Source organism: Hyla sarda, chromosome 1 (genome assembly GCF_029499605.1).
Source record: "Hyla sarda isolate aHylSar1 chromosome 1, aHylSar1.hap1, whole genome shotgun sequence".
NCBI classification, from domain to species: Eukaryota; Metazoa; Chordata; class Amphibia; order Anura; family Hylidae; genus Hyla; species Hyla sarda.
This window is the reverse complement of record NC_079189.1, coordinates 96,209,277-96,227,099: the sequence shown is the minus strand read 5'-3', so window position 1 is coordinate 96,227,099 and position 17,823 is coordinate 96,209,277. Positions and strand designations below refer to the sequence as shown.

General features: G+C 44.8%; 1 protein-coding gene across 3 annotated transcripts in view; it reads left to right on the top strand.

The window, feature by feature from the left end:
- Window positions 1-17,823, top strand: part of LOC130302034 (uncharacterized) — a 147,347-nt gene that overhangs the window by 77,202 nt on the left and 52,322 nt on the right. For all 3 annotated transcript variants that reach the window (XR_008852373.1, XM_056551663.1, XM_056551664.1), the window contains 3 exons: window positions 13,135-13,195; window positions 13,785-13,929; window positions 15,961-16,040. Coding sequence is in view for 2 of the 3 variants with exons in the window: in XM_056551663.1 (XP_056407638.1) it covers window positions 13,135-13,195; window positions 13,785-13,929; window positions 15,961-16,040 (286 nt within the window). In the remaining variant the exon portion in view is untranslated. The remainder of the gene's footprint in view (window positions 1-13,134; window positions 13,196-13,784; window positions 13,930-15,960; window positions 16,041-17,823) is intronic.

The following is a 17,823-nucleotide window of genomic DNA, read 5'->3' as shown; positions in this document are numbered from 1 at the left end:
TTGACAAAAAAGAATTTGATTTCCTAACCCCCTCCACACCTACGATCCCCACGTTCTACGCCCTACCCAAAATACATAAGGGCCTAATTCCTCTAAAGGGCCGCCCCATTGTATCTGGGGTTGGTAGCATGGCGCAGAACGTGGGGATCTACGTGGATAAAATTCTGCGACAATTTGTACTCTGTTTACCCTCGTACCTTAGAGATACGATGGACCTCTTAAAACGGATAGAGGGAATTACAGTGACTGAAGGAACTATACTAGCAAGTATAGATGTTGAAGCCCTTTACTCGTCTATACGCCATTCAGTAGGACTACAGGCTGTAGAATACTTCCTGAACACTAGGGGCTCCCAGTACCATGAGCATAATCTTTTTGTTCTACAATTAATGAACTTTGTTCTGACAAGGAATTATTTTTTGTTTCAAGGCCGCCTCTACCACCAGCTCAGGGGGACCGCGATGGGGAGCCCCTGTGCCCCCAGCTACGCGAACCTCACCCTGGGCTGGTGGGAGGCGACCACCTTGTTCAGCGATGAAAGAGAACATTTTAGCGACCCAGCCATGATTTGGCTGCGGTTTATTGATGATATTTTTGTTTTGTGGAATGGTACTGAGGAAGAGTTCGGTTTACTAGTGAGAGAGATCAATAAGAATAATCTGGGCTTGTTTTTCACCTATGAAACCCAGACCAAAGAACTGGCCTTTCTTGATATTAAAATACTGATAGACAGTGATCTCTCCCTACAGAGCACCATATACCGCAAACCAACGTCGACGAACAGCCTCCTGAGGTGGGAGAGTTGCCACCCAGCCCCCCTTAAAAGGGGGATCCCCAAGGGGCAGTTTCTCCGCCTCAGGAGGAACTGTTCGAGACATGCAGATTTCCAGTCTGAGGCTAAAGAGATGACAAAACGCTTCCAGGAGAGAGGTTATCCACATTATATCCTCAAGAAAGCACTCACTGAGGCAACCACTAGGACACGTGGCGATCTTTTGATACCTAAACCTAGGGAATTAATGGGGTGCCAACCAGCTAGAATAATCGGAATGTTTGATAAACTAGCCATCCCCATTAGAAACATAATTTCGCAACATTGGGATATTTTAAAAATGGACCCGGACCTAAGTGACTTAATAGGGGAAAAACCCGAGATTACATACAGACGTGGGAAAAGTCTAGGAGATCTTTTAGTACAGAGTCACCTGAGCACGAATGATTCTAGTAGACAAACTTGGCTAGGAAAATCAAGACCCCCCAATGGATGTTACCAATGTGGCCACAGTCTTGTCAGTTTGTTAATAAGACTTCTTGTATACCATCTTCTTCCCTGAATATTAATCAGTTCATTAATTGCTCAACCCCTGGAGTAGTATATGTTGCCACATGTACCTGCCCACTACTCTATGTAGGCAAGACTATTCGCCCACTAAAGAAAAGAGTCCTAGAGCATATGGGGGACATAAGGAATCAAAGAGAGACCCCGGTAGCTCTCCATATGAATACTGTACATAGTGGTGATCCGAAGGCTATACACTTTACAGGAATTGAGAAGATTATCCCTTCAGAGAGGGGGGGCAACCTGGATAGATTGCTACAACAAAAAGAATGTCGTTGGATCTATAGGCTAAACTCCACATCCCCATATGGGCTTAATGAACAATTACATTTTGCTAGCTTCCTCTGAGGTGGCAATGATTTGGGGAGTGTGGTTAGGCAGCCAGGGACAGCCTTAGCCAGGCTGATAAGGAGTCAGTCACTCCCTTAGCTAGGGCTAAATAGACTTTAACAGGAGGTTCCTGTGCGGGACCGCCCTTATTAGGGCGGCCACCCCGCCTAGGCTTAGGGCTGGCAGTGTAGGGCCTTCCAGGACCATGACAGGCTCCTTAGGGCCCCGCTATTACCCCTCCCTTACCACTTAGGGACCCCCTCCCCCTTCCTAATTGCCACCTCGGAGTATTCTCCTGAGTAATATACGATAACTCTTGGGGTTCTGCCCCCATTTCATAATAAAAAAAAAATTTTCTATTTGCGCCGCGTGTCCTAGGGCTTGCCAGTGGCTGTGCCTGAGGTATTTCTAGCATTTATACTTAATATATGTTAATCCATCACATCCCCTTTGTGGATATGTTTAGGATCTATCTTAATTATTTATCTGTCTCATCTAAATGACCGATATACATCTCAGCTTACTTACTTAATAATCTCTATATCACGAGCCAGCGTTAGTATCCTGTCGGAGTCTATCTGCCAGATAACCCTGTTAGTTTGTTTACATTCGCCGCCCCGCCCGCGTGCTTTCTGTTGTGGCAGCGCGTATAGGCAGAGCCGGACCGCGCCTCCCAGGTCGCGTCATGGGAGGCGCGGCGCTTCGCGCTGTATAAAGGCAGAGCGGGCGGACGTGACGTCAGACGCCAACTCACCGCACTAGGTGAGAGATGCCGAAACAGGCGTCCTGCTGATCAGCAGGACAGCGTCGTATGCTGCTGTGACACTTCAAAACCGTGAGTAGGACTGGACCTGTTTATGTACAGCTCTAGTGCCTTTTCTTCACAGGATCAATTAGTAAATGTGGATTATCTTTCTTACAGGGAGAAGACCGAAACAGAGACCACTAATAGGGCTAGACTTCTTCTTTTGTCCCCCTATGTTTCTTTGCAGGAATCTGTCATGCTGTTTTACCTTGCAGGAGTTAACTAGGGAAAGCATATAAATATTTTCTTGCAGAGTCTCTGGTCTAATTGAATCGATTGTCACAGTATATATGACCAAGCCACAACTGTTGGCACAAATATTGATGTTTAGAATCAGAGAGACCTTTATATACTCTTAACCAATGGTCAATTGTGCTAGATATTTTCTTGATGCCCTGAGGTGGCATAAATATTGATGTTTAGAATTATTGTGACCTTTATACATTCTTAACCAATGGTCAATTGTGTTAGATAATTTCTTGATGCCCTGAGGACGCCAGTGAATACAAACTGGCAGAAACGCGTTGGCATTTTGCATCATAGTCCTACTTGTTGTGGTTCTTGCTATATACATACCCCAAGTGGGTGGCAGCTCTGGGCTGGCTGGGCCCTGCAGAGCCCAGAGCCGCCTAGTTCGATTTCTATTGACCATAGAATTTAATATATTATTTTATTAGATAGAATTAAACGTTATGTTTTAATATATACATTAATCCTATTTGCTCATCCCGGACTTGAGGTCCATCTTTTTGATATAATATTCTTTAGATAGTGCCAACATATTCTGTAGATTGTCACCATTCAAATCGATCCCTTTCTCCATTGGGGTCCACAATTAAAATTCCAAATTTCCCTATTAATATGCTTTTGGACTGTGTGTAAAAACCAGAGTACCCAGATGAAACTCATGCAAACACTGCAGATCTTGTCCTTTGTGGAATTTGAACCCAGGGCCCCAGTGCTGAAAGGCAACAGTGCTAACCACTTTTCTACACAAACAACTTATAGGAACACCAGCAATGAATATTAAAAGGTGCAACAGGGGACAGGTGAAAGAATAATTGTCCATCTTATTGAGCTTAAGTGACGCAGGGTGGCGGGTCACATTCTCAAAAAAATTGCCAAGATTTCCAGATTTACCAATCCACTGATGACAGAAACTGTCACCATTTTCCTATAATAACCAATTGCAGCTCAGATTTCATTTTACCAGAGCTTGTTAAGATATGAAAGTTGAGCTTTGATTGTTGTTATGGGAAAACCAGACAGTTTGGTGTCATTCACCCTAAAGAATCTCTGCTCAGAGACATTCTAGGTGGAGACTCCATCTGCTGGCAGAACAAGGCAGTGATAGGGCCACTAGGAAATGTGCTGTTTCTATAGATGGTGGAAATTAGTGTGAATAGTGCAGCAGAAACCCATTGAAAACAATGGCAGGTTGGATCAGGTCAGATCAATGCATCTGAGGTACAGTTGATCAGTAAAAACAGGAAGAAACAATATTCATTATAGATCTGAGCCATTCATTTGAAAGATTATAACAAATGTTTTAGAGGTAAGAGTTCTGTTTTTCTTATGAAGCTGTAAACTACTTTCTTTACCTACTCATGCTGCTTTAATGCTGGATGGACAAACCTTAAACTCCAGGCATGCCCTGACTAAGAATATATTTCCACTTCTTTCTTCTTGGATCCAAAAAACAGAAAGTGTATGGGATCTTAAAAACATTGAATTCAGCAAATGCAATTGCACAGGTAAACACAGAGGGACTTTGGAGCAGAGCTTTTTGTTTATGGTTGTCATTTTTAGCGCTCTGGCCGCACGCGCTTGCCGTGAGCGCATGGCTCCGTCTCCTGCTGCTGCCGGCAGACCTGGGATTCACATTGCGGGATGCGGCCGCATGCGAATCCCAGCCCATCACTCACCACCTGCTCCTCCTGCACTCCCCTCGTCTTCCCTGCTCCGGCGCGCATGTCCCCATCCATTAGGGCGTGCGTGTGCCGGAGCTCTGAAATTTAAAGGGCCAGTGCGCCCATAAATTAAGTAACACTTGTGCTCACTTAATAAAATCCTCCCCATCCCACACTTCCTTACCGGATCTTTGTTGCCCTAGTGCCTGAGAGAAAGCGTTCCAGTGTATTGCCTTGCAGTGTATCATACCCCTTGCTCCTTTGCCGCCTGCCTACTGACCTCTTGCTACGTTACTTACTATGCTACTGTGCCACCTGCCCTGACCTTCTGCTATCCTGACCACAAGTTGCCGTATCCTACCTGTGCCTCGCATTCCTCAGCTGCCTGTGTGGTTGAGCCGTGCCAGGGGTAGTGACATGGGTGCTGTTTTCCACAGCAAGTCCATCCCGCTTTGCGGTGGGCTCTGGTGAAAACCAGTGACACCTCGGACTCCGCTCCCTGGTACGGTCCGTGTCATCTGCCACACTGCTTTGCTCTATGACTTGCTCCTCTGCTGCCTGCCTACTGACCTCCTTCTATGTCCTGACTACGCTACTATGCTGCCTGCCTTGGCATTCTGTTATCCTGACTACGAGCTGCCTTATCCCTCTGTCTGAGTCATCTGCCACACAGGTCCAGCGGATCCACATCCACCGGTTTTCCTGTCTGCTGAAACGTGAGTGTTACAGAAAGATCTGCCCATGGATCCCGCTGAGGTACCCCTGCCTGAAGTCGCGGATCTTCCCTCCGTTGTGGTATGTAAGTCTCAGCAGTTGGCTCGACAGGCACAGCAACTTACCCAACTATCTGCTATGATGCAACAGCTATTGTCCATGCAGCAACAACAGCAGCAGCAACCGCAACATGTCCCACTCCCTCCACCAGTTCCTGCAGTGTCTTCTGGCTCCCAGCTATGTCTGCCTTCACATTCTAAGTATGATGGGGATTCCAAGTTTTGCAGAGGCTTCGTTACACAGTGTTCCATGCAATTGGAGCTCATGTCTGAACAGTTTCCAACAGAACGTGCAAAGGTGGCCTTTGTCATTAGCCTACTGTCCGGAAAAGCCCTGGCCTGGGCTACACCCCTTTGGGACCGCGGTGACCCGGTATCCTCCAACTTGTCAGCTTTCTTGGCAGAATTTTGCAGTGTCTTTGAGGAACCCTCATGTGCCTACTCAGCTGAAACGGCTTTGCTGAACCTCTCTCAGGGGAATTATTCCATTGGTGACTACGTGGTTCAATTCCGCACTCTAGCCTCAGAACTAGCATGGAATGATGAGGCCTTGTGTGCCATATTAAAAAAAGGACTGTCAAACAGGATTAAAGATGCCCTCGCAGCACGTGATCCTCCATCTTCTTTAACTGAACATATTCCCTTGGCCACACGTATTGATGTGCATTTTGCTGAGAGGCAGGAAGAACTGCGTTTAGAGAGGGAACCTGTCCGAACGCAGAGATATCCTCGCCTGGCACCCATGTTTCAGTGTCCACCTCTACAGTTTCCTGCGCCGCTTGCCGAAGAGGCTATGCAAGTGGATTGTTCTCGTCTTACAAAACAAGAGAGGTCACGACAATGCAGTGAGAATTTGTGCTTGTATTGTGCTAGCCCGGAGCACTTCCTCAAGGACTGTACTGTTCGTCCACAGTGTCCGGGAAATGCTCGCACCTAGGGTACATGGGAGAGACGTCCCTGGGTGTGAATACTACCTCTCCTCGTGAATACTACCTCTCCTTGCTGTACAAGTCTTCGCTTCAGCTAAGTCTTCCCTCTGCGCTACAGCATTTTTGGACTCTGGATACGCAGGTGACTTTATTGATGCTTCTCTGGTCCACAAGTATCATCTACCTGTCACTTGGCTTGCCAAGCCCTTGTTCATCTCCTCAGTTAATGGACAAAATCTGAACTGTATGGTTCACTTTCATACCGAATCTCTTGTCGTGCAAGTGGGTGTATTGCATAAAGAAAAGATTGAATTCTATGTTCTGCCACACTGTACTTCTGAGATTCTTCTTGGCCTTCCTTGGTTGCAACACCATTCTCTGAAACTGTATTGGAGAACTGGAGAAATTATTCGCTGGGGACAATCCTGTCAAAATCTTTGCCTTCAACCAGTTCAGCTTAAAGTTGTTCCTCGTCTTCCTCCTTTTCCTGGCCTGCCGCCACCTTATCAAGATTTTGCTGATGTCTTCTGCAAGAAGCAGGCTGAGTCTATAGATGTTCTGCCTTGTACTACTCCTCATAGAAGGATTTATCCTTTATCAGTTCCTGAGACCAAAGCCATGGCTGAGTATATCCAGGAGAATATCCAAAAGGGATTTATCCGTTAGCCCTCCTCTCCCGCTGGAGCAGGTTTCTTCTTTGTGGGGAAGGGGGATGGCTCACTCTGTCCATGCATTAACTACCGGGATCTTAATAAAATCACAGTCAAGAATCGTTACCCACTACCTCCTATATCTGAACTTTTTGACCACCTCCGAGGTGCCAAAGTCTTCTCCAAATTGGACTTACGTGGAGCATATAACCTCATTCGTATCCGCAAGGGAGATGAATGGAAAACTGCCTTCAATACTTGTGATGGACATTTTGAGTATCTCACAATGCCTTTTGGTATCTGCAATACTCCAGCAGTTTTTCAAGAGTTTGTCAATGATATCTTCCGTGATCTTCTCTACACCTGTGTTGTCGTATACCTTGATGACATCCTGATCTTCTCTACCAATTAGAGGAGCATCGTTCTCATGTTCGTTTCGTTCTTCAGTGTCTACGGAGGAGTCATCTCTACGCCAAACTGGAGAAATGCCTATTTGAGAAATCTAGTCTTCCGTTTCTTGGCTACATTGTCTCTCATCAAGGCCTGCAGATGGATCCAGATAAATTGTCTGCCGTATTGGATTGTCCTCGTCCTTCGGGCCTACATGCTATTCAACGCTTTCTGGGATTCTCTAACTATTATCGTCAGTTTATCCCACACTTTTCTTACTTGGTTGTTCCAATTGTAGCTCTCACTAAAAATGCTTCTAATCCTAAGTCTTGGCCACATGAGGCTGTCTCCCGCTTAAAGTCAGCGTTTGCCTCTGCTCCTGTGCTTACAAGACTAGATCCGGAGAGGCCCTTTGCTTTGGAGGTTGAGGCCTCATCTGTTGGAGCTGGTGCAATTCTTACTCAGAAAAACGCCAGGGGCAAGACTGTAACTTGTGGGTTCTTCTCCAAGACCTTCTCTCCTGCTGAGAGGAATTAGAGGAATTGGAGATTGTGAACGCCTCACTATCAAGCTAGCATTGGAGGAACGGCAACCTCTTTTGGAAGGATCTTCTCATCTGGTCAGCATCTACTCTGATCATAAGAATCTTCTATACCTACAGTCTGCTCAGCGTTTGAACCCCCACCAGGCAAGGTTTTCTTTGTTCTTTTCTAGGTTCAATTTCTTCACTTCCATCCAGCAGACACCAGCAGACAAGAACATCAGGGCAGATGCTCTCTCCAGGTCCTCTGATGTCATTGGTTTGGACCCCACGCCTAGGCATATTATTCCTCCTGACCATTTGATTTCTGCCGCTCCTGCCAAAATTCAGCATGTTCCTCCGGGAAAATCCTTTGTGACCCCCAGACTGAGACGCAAGGTACTGAAATGGCGTCATTCTTCCTTGACAGTAGGTCATCCTGGAATACGTAAGACTCTACTACTAATCTATCGGCACTACTGGTGGCCTCATCTTGAACGTGATGTTTCTGATTTTGTCAGTTCCTGTGATACTTGTGCCCATGACAAAACTTCTCGGCAGAGACCTGCCGGACTTTTACAGCCTTTACCACTTCCGGAGACTCCCTGGTCCCATATTGCCATGGATTTCATCACTGATTTGCCAGAATCTCGTAATACACTGTAATTTGGGTTGTGGTAGATTGCTTTTCCACCCTCGACCTACCACCCTCATTCCAACGGTCAGGTGGAGAGGGTTAATCAAATTCTCAAGACTTGTCTTCGGCATTTTGCTTCTGCTCGCCAAGACGATTGGGTCGACCTCCTTCCCTGGGCAAAATTCTCATATAATCAGAAGGATTCCGAGTCCATGAAGTCATCTCCCTTCTTCCCTTCTTTGTTGTCTACGGACACCATCCCTGTTCTCCTCTTCCACTCCCAGTTTCCTTCATGGTGCATGCTGTTGATGAGCTGGTCCGTGACTTCTCTACCATCTGGCAACAAACTCATCAGTCGTTATCTCAGGCTTCATCAAGCATGAAAGCGCAAGCTGATAAGAGTAGAAGACCTCCTCCATCCTTTTCTCCTGGTGACATGGTGTGGCTTTCCTTCAAGTTCATCCGCTTCAAGATTCCCTGCTATAAGCTTGGACCTCGCTACCTTGGTCCCTTTCAGGTTCTGCAAAAAATGGAATCATGTCTCCTACAAACTCTGTCTGCCTGCTACCGTATATACTCTAGTATAAGCCGAGTTTTTCAGCACGATTTTTCGTGCTGAAAACACCCCCTCTCCACCTGTCAATCCCTTCTCAGTGGTCTTCAACCTGCGGACCTCCAGATCTTGCAAAACTACAACTCCCAGCACTGCGGCCTTCATCATCATCCAGACCCCCCCCCCCCCTTTAATTTTCTACTTACATCCCCTCGGTAGGAAGAAAGGCTGAGCTGGTCCGGGCCATCTATGCTGCAGGGACCGTCCGGTGGGGAGGGTTAGTCGTTCCGGGTTGTCCATCTTCACCGGGGGGGGGCCCTCTTCTCCACTCCGGGCCCGGCCCCGGACTAGTGACGTTGCCTTGACGATCACGCACAGGGACGTTCATGCGCAGGGACAAACGTCCCTCTGCGTTGTCGTCAAGGCAACTTTACTAGCCCGGGGCCGGTCCCGGGGCAGAGAAGAGGGCCCCCCTGGTGAAGATGGACAGCCCGGAACGACTAACCCTCCCCACCGGACGGTCCCTGCAGCATAGATTGCCCGGACCAGCTCACCCTTCCTTCCCACCGAGGGGAGGTGAGTAGAAAACTATCCCAGCATGCCCGGACAGCCGGGCAGTCCGGGCATGCTGGGAGTTGTACTTTTGCAACATCTGGAGGTCCGCAGGTTGAAGACCACTGGATTGACAGGCGGTGATGATGAAGGGGGGGGGGTGGGATGATGGCAGGCGGTGATGATGAAGGGGGGATGATGAAGGGGGGGATGATGACAGGGTGATGATGACGGGGGTGTTAATGACGGGGGTCTGGATGATGACAGGGGGGGATGATTACATGGGGGATGATGTATTTCCCACCCTAGGCTTATAGTCGAGTCAATAACTTTTCCTGGGTTTTTGGGATGAAATTAGGGGCCTCGGCTTATATTTGGTTCGGCTTATACTCGAGTATATACGGTATATTACGTATTCCCAATTCCGTCCACATCTCACACCTCAAGCCTCTTGTCATTAATAGATTTTCTCAAAAGAATCTTGTCCCCACGCCTGTCTCTGGCTCTTCTGACATCTACAAGGTTAAAGAGATTCTGGCCTCAAAGACTGTGAGAGGTAAACAATTTTCTTCTGTTTGACTGGGAGGGTTATGGTCCTGAGGAGAGATCTTGGGAGCCAGAGGAGAATATTCAGAACCGTGACCTTCTCATGAGTTTTCTGAACCGTAAAAAGAGGGGGTGATCAAAGGGGGGGGGGGTACTGTCATGTTTAGCGCTCCAGCCGCACACGCTGGCCGTGAGTACATGGCCCCGTCTCCTGCTGCCGCCTGCGGGGCTGAGATTCACATTGCGGGACCCGCCCACATGTGAATCCCAGACCGTCACTCACCACCTGCTCCTCCTGCACTCCCCTCTGCTTCTGTGCTTCGGCACGTGTGTCCCCATCCCTTAGGGCGTGCGCGTGCCAGAGCTCTGAAATTTGAAGGGCCAGTGCGCCCATTAATTAACACCTGTGCTTACTTAATAAATTCCTCCACCTCCCACACTTCCCTGCTAGATCTTTGTTGCCCTAGTGCTTGAGAGAAAGCGTTCCAGTGTATTGCCTTGCCGTGTAACATACCCCTTGCTCTGTGACCTGACCTTGCTTCTTTGCTGCCTGCCTACTGACATCTTGCTATGTTCCTGACTATGCTACTGTGCCACCTGCCCTGACCTTCTGCTATCCTGACCACGAGTGACCGTATCCTACCTGTGCCTCGCATTCCTCAGCTGCCTGTGTGGTCGAGCCATGCCAGAGGTAGCGACCTGGGTGCCACCTGCTGCAGCAAGTCCATCCTGCTTTGTGGCAGGCTCTGGTGAAAACCAGCAGCACCTTAGACTCCGCTCCCTGGTAGACCCATGTCATCTGCCACACAGGTCCAGCGGATCCACATCCACCAGTGTTCCTGTCAGCTGAAACGGAAGTATTACATTGGTGTAGAAGTCCATATTCAAGATTCTAAATATTTCAAGATATTTCACATATTTAGAGATATCTAAAAGACCACAAGAGGATGGAATAAAGTGCTCTTTTTATTCCAGATGATTGCTCCCAGTGTTTCCCCATTTTGTAAATAATTTTAACTGGGTAAACAAATAAACAGGATAATGCAATATAAGTAGAAAAACAAGATAGATGAGCAATTGTGTGCTTTATTAATGCCATTGAGGGTTATTTCCTGTTTATGGCTGTTTCCTGGAATTTATATTATTTTCTTTATTTTATATTTTGCTTAGTTGTAATGTTGCTTACAGGATGCAGCACAATGGCAGACTGACATCATGCTGACATAATGCATTACTGCTATAAATGGCATTTTTTTCCCTTAATTCATTATTCTATATTATTTTGCCAATGTACGGTTATATCTGTTTATTACTTTGCTTTTTATTTAAATTATTTAAAGGTCAGGAATTACTTTTCCACCGAACAAGGGATAAAACAGGACTATTAATATACTGAAAACACAGTTCTATGAAATGTGCACCATGGTAAACATGTTCTCTGCGTGTTATGTAGGTATCAGAAATTCTGTGTAGGTTATGGGTCTCATTTATTGAAATCGGACTTGCTACCCATATAAACCATTCACAATTAATCTTTTCATTGCAATTTAAAAGGGTTATCCAGCTTAGAAAAATGTATTCCATATCCAAAGGATAGGGGATAAATGTCAGATTGTGGGGGGTCCCAGCAGTTGCAATCTCCTGCCCGGCGCCAGCAGATCTCAAGGAATCCCAGCGGTCGGACCGGCCACAATCTGACACTTATCCCCTATCCTTTGGACAGGGGATTCATATTTCTAAGCTGGACTACTCTTTTAAGAAACATAGTTCAGTCCTGATTGGTTACTAGTTAAGAGGTAACATAGTAACATAGTTCATCAGGTTGAAAAAAGACCAGAGTCCATCGAGTTCAACCTATATCCCTACTGAGTCCCTACTGAGTTGATCCAGAGGAAGGCAAAAAACCCTCATACTAGAGGTAAAAATTCCTTCCCGACTCCAAATATGGCAGTCAGAATAAATCCCTGGATCAACGTTCTGTTCCTATAAATCTAGTACACATAACCAGCGATGTTATTACTCTCCAAAAATGCATCCAGACCCGTTTTGAACTTTTTTTACAGAGTTCACCATGACCACCTCCTCCGGGAGAGAATTCCACAGTGTCACTGCTCTTACAGTAAAGAACCCCCGTCTGTGCTGGTGTAGAAACCTTCTTTCCTCTAAACGTAGAGGATGCCACCTTGTTATAGATACAGTCCTAGGTATAAATAGATCATGGGAGAGATCTCTGTATGGCCCCCTGATATATTTATACATAGTTATTAGGTCGCTCCTAAGCCTTCTTTTTTCTAAACTAAATAACCCTAATTCTGATAATCTTTCTGGGTACTGTAGTCCTCCCATTCCCCGTATTACCCTGGTTGCCTGTCTTTGAACCCTCTCCAGCTCCACTATATCTTTCTTGTACACTGGTGCCCAGTACTGTACACAGTATTCCATGTGTGGTCTGACTAGCGATTTGTACAGTGGTAGAATTATTTCCTTGTCGTGGGCATCTATGCCTCTATTGATGCACCCCATGATTTTATTAGCCTTGGCAGCAGCTGCCCGACACTGGTCACTACAGCTAAATTTACTGTTAACTAAGACTCCTAAGTCTTTTTCTATGTCAGTCGCCCCAAGTGTTCTCCCATTTAATACATAATCCCAGCTCGGATTTTTCCTCCCCATGTGCATTACCTAACATTTATCAGTGTTGAACCTCATTTGCCATTTCCCAGCCCAAACCTCTAACCTATCCAGATCCAGTTGTAACAGTGCACTGTCCTCTATTGTGTTTACCACTTTACAGAGTTTAGTATCATCTGCAAAAATTGTTACTTTACTATTCAACCCCTCTGCAAGGTCATTAATAAATATATTAAACAGAACAGGACCCAAGACGGACCCCTGTGGTACCCCACTAGTAACAGTCACCCAATCAGAATAAGTACCATTAATAACCACCCTATGTTTCCTATCACTGAGCCAATTACTTACCCATTTACACACATTGTCCCCCAGCCCGATCCTTCTCATTTTATGCACCAACCTTTTATGTGGCTCCATATCAAATGCTTTGGAAAAATCCAGATATATTGACAAAGCACAAGATGTTAAAAGCAACTTTGTCAAATATAGCCTTTCATTGTCACCTAGATAATACCTATGAATAGTTTATTGATACCCTGCATTGTGCACATGCACTTTCTTTATAGGGCCGGGACAACAGTTGTTGTGGACAGCACCAAATCTTCATCCTTAGTGGCAGTGAAATCGGTAGGTACAGAGAAACCAATTCAAGTCTAGTTAACTATGCACTAGAAAGAAGAGAGCAGTCAAAAATGTTCTTGAGGAAGGCTAAGAAATGAACAGAAACATTGCCATTTTTATAGTTTTGTAGTAAACACAGCCTTATTTATATCTATCTTTTATCTGTCTCATATCTATCTATCTATTTACCTATCTATCTTTCTAGGCTGCTGAAATTTATCTCTCCTGTAACACTGCTGGTGATGGAATAAAACTTCTATTCTTGTTTTATGGACATTGATGTTCTGCAGTTTTCCTACATAGAAAGCCCTTAACCAAGGATCCTGTACCCGAGTGCACCTTTGCATTAACTTGATGCATGTGCTGTTCTTCAAAATTGTTTTAAATTATCTATCTATCTATCTATCTATCTATCTATCTATCTATCTATCTATCTCATATCTATCCCTTCCATGAAGATAGATGAATAAAATATCCAGCATATACACGGTACCTATAGTAGTGATGTTTATCTAGCTATCTCTCTAAAGATTATCACATTTCTTACACTAAATATGTATGAAAACATAGCAGCATCTATCTATCTTTTTTTTAGGGCAAATGTATGATTGTGGTGCATCTCACTCAGGATAGGCCTTCAACTTCTTATACAACAAAAAACTATTCATTGGTGTTGAATCACCTTCCTACTGTGTCATTTCCACTGGAGAAAAGAGAAGGTTCTTTGCATCATTTTGAAAGTAAGTTTTATTTACTGTATCTGATGCGCATACAAAAAATTAAATAAAAAAAAAAACAACCCGGGAAGTCAGAAGTCTGGTCCTTATTAACCACTTAAGGACGCAGCTCATTTTCACCTTAAGGACGCAGCCCTTTTATGTAATTCTGACCACCGTCACTTTAAGCATTAATAACTCTAAGATGCTTTTACCGATTATTCTGATTCTGAGATTGTTTTTTCGTGACCTATTCTACTTTATTTTAGTGGTAAATTTTCGTCATTACTTGCATCCTTTCTTGGTGAAAAATCCCCAAATTTCATGAAAATTTTGAAAATTTAGCATTTTTCTAACTTTGAAGCTCTCTGCTTGTAAGGAAAATGGATATTCAAAATAAACTTTATAATGATTCATAAATACAATACATCTACTTTATGTTGGCATCTTAAAATGGACATATTTTTACTTTTTGAAAAAATTATAGGGCTTCAAAGTATAGCAGCAATTTTGAAAATTTTCATGAAAATTGCAAAATCTGAAGGGACAGATGTTACAGAACTACAAATCCCAGCATGCCTGGGCAGTCTAGGCATGCTGAGAGTTGTAGTTTGGCAACATCTGGAGGGCCACCGTTTGGGCACCACTGTAATAGTGGTCTCCAAACTTTGACCCTCCAGATGTTGCAAAACTACAACTCCCATCATGCCCAAACAGCCTTTGGCTGTCTGGGCATGCTGGGAGTTGCAGTTTGGCAACCACTAGAAAGGCAGCAGTAAAGATCGCTTTACTGCCCCCTTCCTCCCCCCCCCACCTTCGCTTCCCTACCTGCGCCACTGATCTCCACTGTCTCCACCTATGATCGGCGGTCCCCACGGCATCTTCTGGTCAGGTAACGGCCACCATCTTCTCCCCCTGTTCTGCCCGACATCCAGGGTTGGGCAGAGTGGGGGGGGGGGGGGTTCCATGGCAACCCCCTGTCATGCACTGCCATTGGTCAGAATTCCTTTCTGACTAATGGCAGGGGATAGGAGGAGATAGCAGCACTGCAATCTTGCTCCTATCCCTCAGGATGATCAGGGCAGTCACTGACAAATCTGATCATCCCTATTTTCCGGGCGATCGGGTCACCAGAGAACCGATCAGCCCGGAATAGCAGAAAATCGCATGTCTGAATAGACATGCGATTTTCTGCGATCGTCGACATGGGGAGGTCTCAGGATCCCCCCTCGGCAATGTGCCGGGATGCCTGCTTAATGATTTCAGCAGACATCCCCGTCCGGTCCCCAACCGGCTAGCGGCGGGGACCGGAATTCCCACGGGCGTATGCATACGCCCTACGTCCTGAACAGGTTAAGTAACAATTCTGTAGCATGTTTTCTTCCAATGCTGCATACCATTTCTGTTATTCCTCATAGAAATTTGTAAATTGAATGCTGAGTGTTACCATTCCCCTAGTTAAAGGGGTGTGTATCTACAAAGTAATGATTGAACAGTTTAAAGGGGTTATCCAGGATTACAAAATCAAAACTTCTTCCTATCAAAAACCACTCCCTGTCTGTCGTCTGTCTCCAGATTGGGTATGGTTCTGCAGCTCAGTTCCATTGAAGTGAATGGTATCAAGTTGTAAAGCCACACCCAACCTGGGGAGAGACGTGGAGCTGTTTTGGAAAGAAATTAGCTGTGTTTTTCTATTCCTGGATAACCCCTTTAAGACCAAATAGGGACATACATTTGACCACGGCTGGCCCAAGGTATTCTGCTGTCTGGTTCAGAGAAAGAAATGCTGCACATCCAGATAGGAGGGTTGCTAGCTAGGTAGCCAGATTGTTCTGTTTTTTTTTTTTTTTTTTTTTTTATAGGCGATACAATTATTTACTAAAACAGAAATGTCTACTAGTAGAATATGATATGCACATACTTACATTAACATTGTAATTTATTACTGCTTATTTAATGCATTGTGTTTAACTACATTTCAACTAAACAGTCCAATTGTGTAGGACATGATGGTCCTATTAGTAATGATAATGTGCATTTTGTTTATTTTACCAGGATCTTTTTCACCAAGAACATCCTATTCCGCTTCCTTAAGAGCCCCTTCTACTGAGATGCACAAGAGACCTCGGCCACAGGTGATATGTTGTTGTTTTTTTTTTTTTTTTTTTAAATTCTTTAATAAGAAAAAATAGTAATTAGAAAAAATTAGTTATCTCTTGAGTAATATTGTTTCTTCTTCTGGAGACTGCCTGCTGGCATATCCTGCTCTGAACTGGAAAAGGACAAGAACCTGTCCTGACATAGCTGTCTACAGAGGGGTGTCTCTTCTTTTTGGACAAAACATCAAGAAAATATTGAGTCACAATAATCTATATTGAACAAATAAACATATTTTATAGGGATAAAAACATATAAATTCACCTGAACATTGTGTCATGAAATTCAAACAGAGAAGAATCTCACTCAGGCGAAAAAAGGGAACTACCCTGTGTCAAGGAGTCGGACATATGTAAACTTTAAATAAACAGAAATTGACTTCAGTCCAAAGCAAAGTAAAGTGCTCTACATAAGCCAGCGCATTACATATAAATAGCAGCAAACAACAGGGAGGACATCAAGATAACAATCACTACATACAAGATGATGCTGAATCACATGCAGAATGCAGCCTATCAGCAGCCAACCACCCCTATATCATCAACAGCCATCTTGCGGCCAGTCACATCAGCGTTCTATTGCAGAGAGGGACAGAGAGCAGTGTGTGGCACAGAAACACATTTTTACAGCAGCAATTCACCTCAAGCCCAAATACAGCCAAGAAGCACTGATAGGGAAGGAAGAGAGATTGAGAGAGAAAGTGTAATTGTGGGTGTATTACAGCAGTGATTCAACTTGAGCCCAAATCCAGCCTAGAAGCACTGATAGGGAAGGGAGTAAGATTGAGAGAGAAAGTGCAATTGTGGGTGTATTACACAGCGACTGTGTGCTGCAGCACTGGTGTGTACAACTACTGAAAAGATAATAGTGGCCAGCCAGTTAAGGTGAGCAGAGCACTAAAGAGTATTATCCTCTATTAAGTGTAACCTGTGCGTATATCTAAGGGGTGTACCATTTTGTTCCTGTTAAAGTCTTAAGGGCCTAATTACTGTGAAAGGCCACCCAAAAGTACACACCTGCTGGTGTTGTAGACAAATACTGTTGTAAGCGTACTGGAGCGCATTGTCCTCCCCTTATAAGGGCACACCACATACGTATATCTAAGTGGTGTATCGTTTTGTTCATGTTAAAGGGGTATTCCAGGAAAAAACTTTTTTTTATTTTTATCAACTGGCTCCAGAAAGTTAGATTTGTAAATTACTTCTATTAAAAACTCTTAATCCTTTCAATAATTATCAGCTGCTGAAGTTGAGTTCTTGTTTTCTGTCTGGCAACAGTGCTCTCTGCTGACATCTCTGCTTGTCTCGGGAACTGCACAGAGTAGAAGAGGTTTGCTATGGCGATTTGCTTCTAAACTGGGCGGTTTCCGAGACACGTGTCATCAGAGAGCACTTAGACAGAAAAGAACAACTCAACTCCAACAGCTCATAAGTACTGAAAGGATTAAGATTTTTAATAGAATTAATTTACAAATCTGTTTACCTTTCTGCAGCCAGTTGATATATAGAAAAAAAAGTTTTTTCCTGGATAACCCCTTTAACGACGAAGGACGTATATTTACGTCCTCCGCCGGCTCCCGCGATATGCCGCGGGGTCACGCAGTCATATCAGGTCAGTCCCGGCGGGCATCAACGTCCGGGACCCGCGGCTAATACAGGACATCACCGATCGCGGTGATGCCCTGTATTAACCCTTCAGACACGGTGATCAAAGCTGACCGCCGCGTCTGAAGCGAAAGTGAAAGTATCCCGGCTGCTCAGT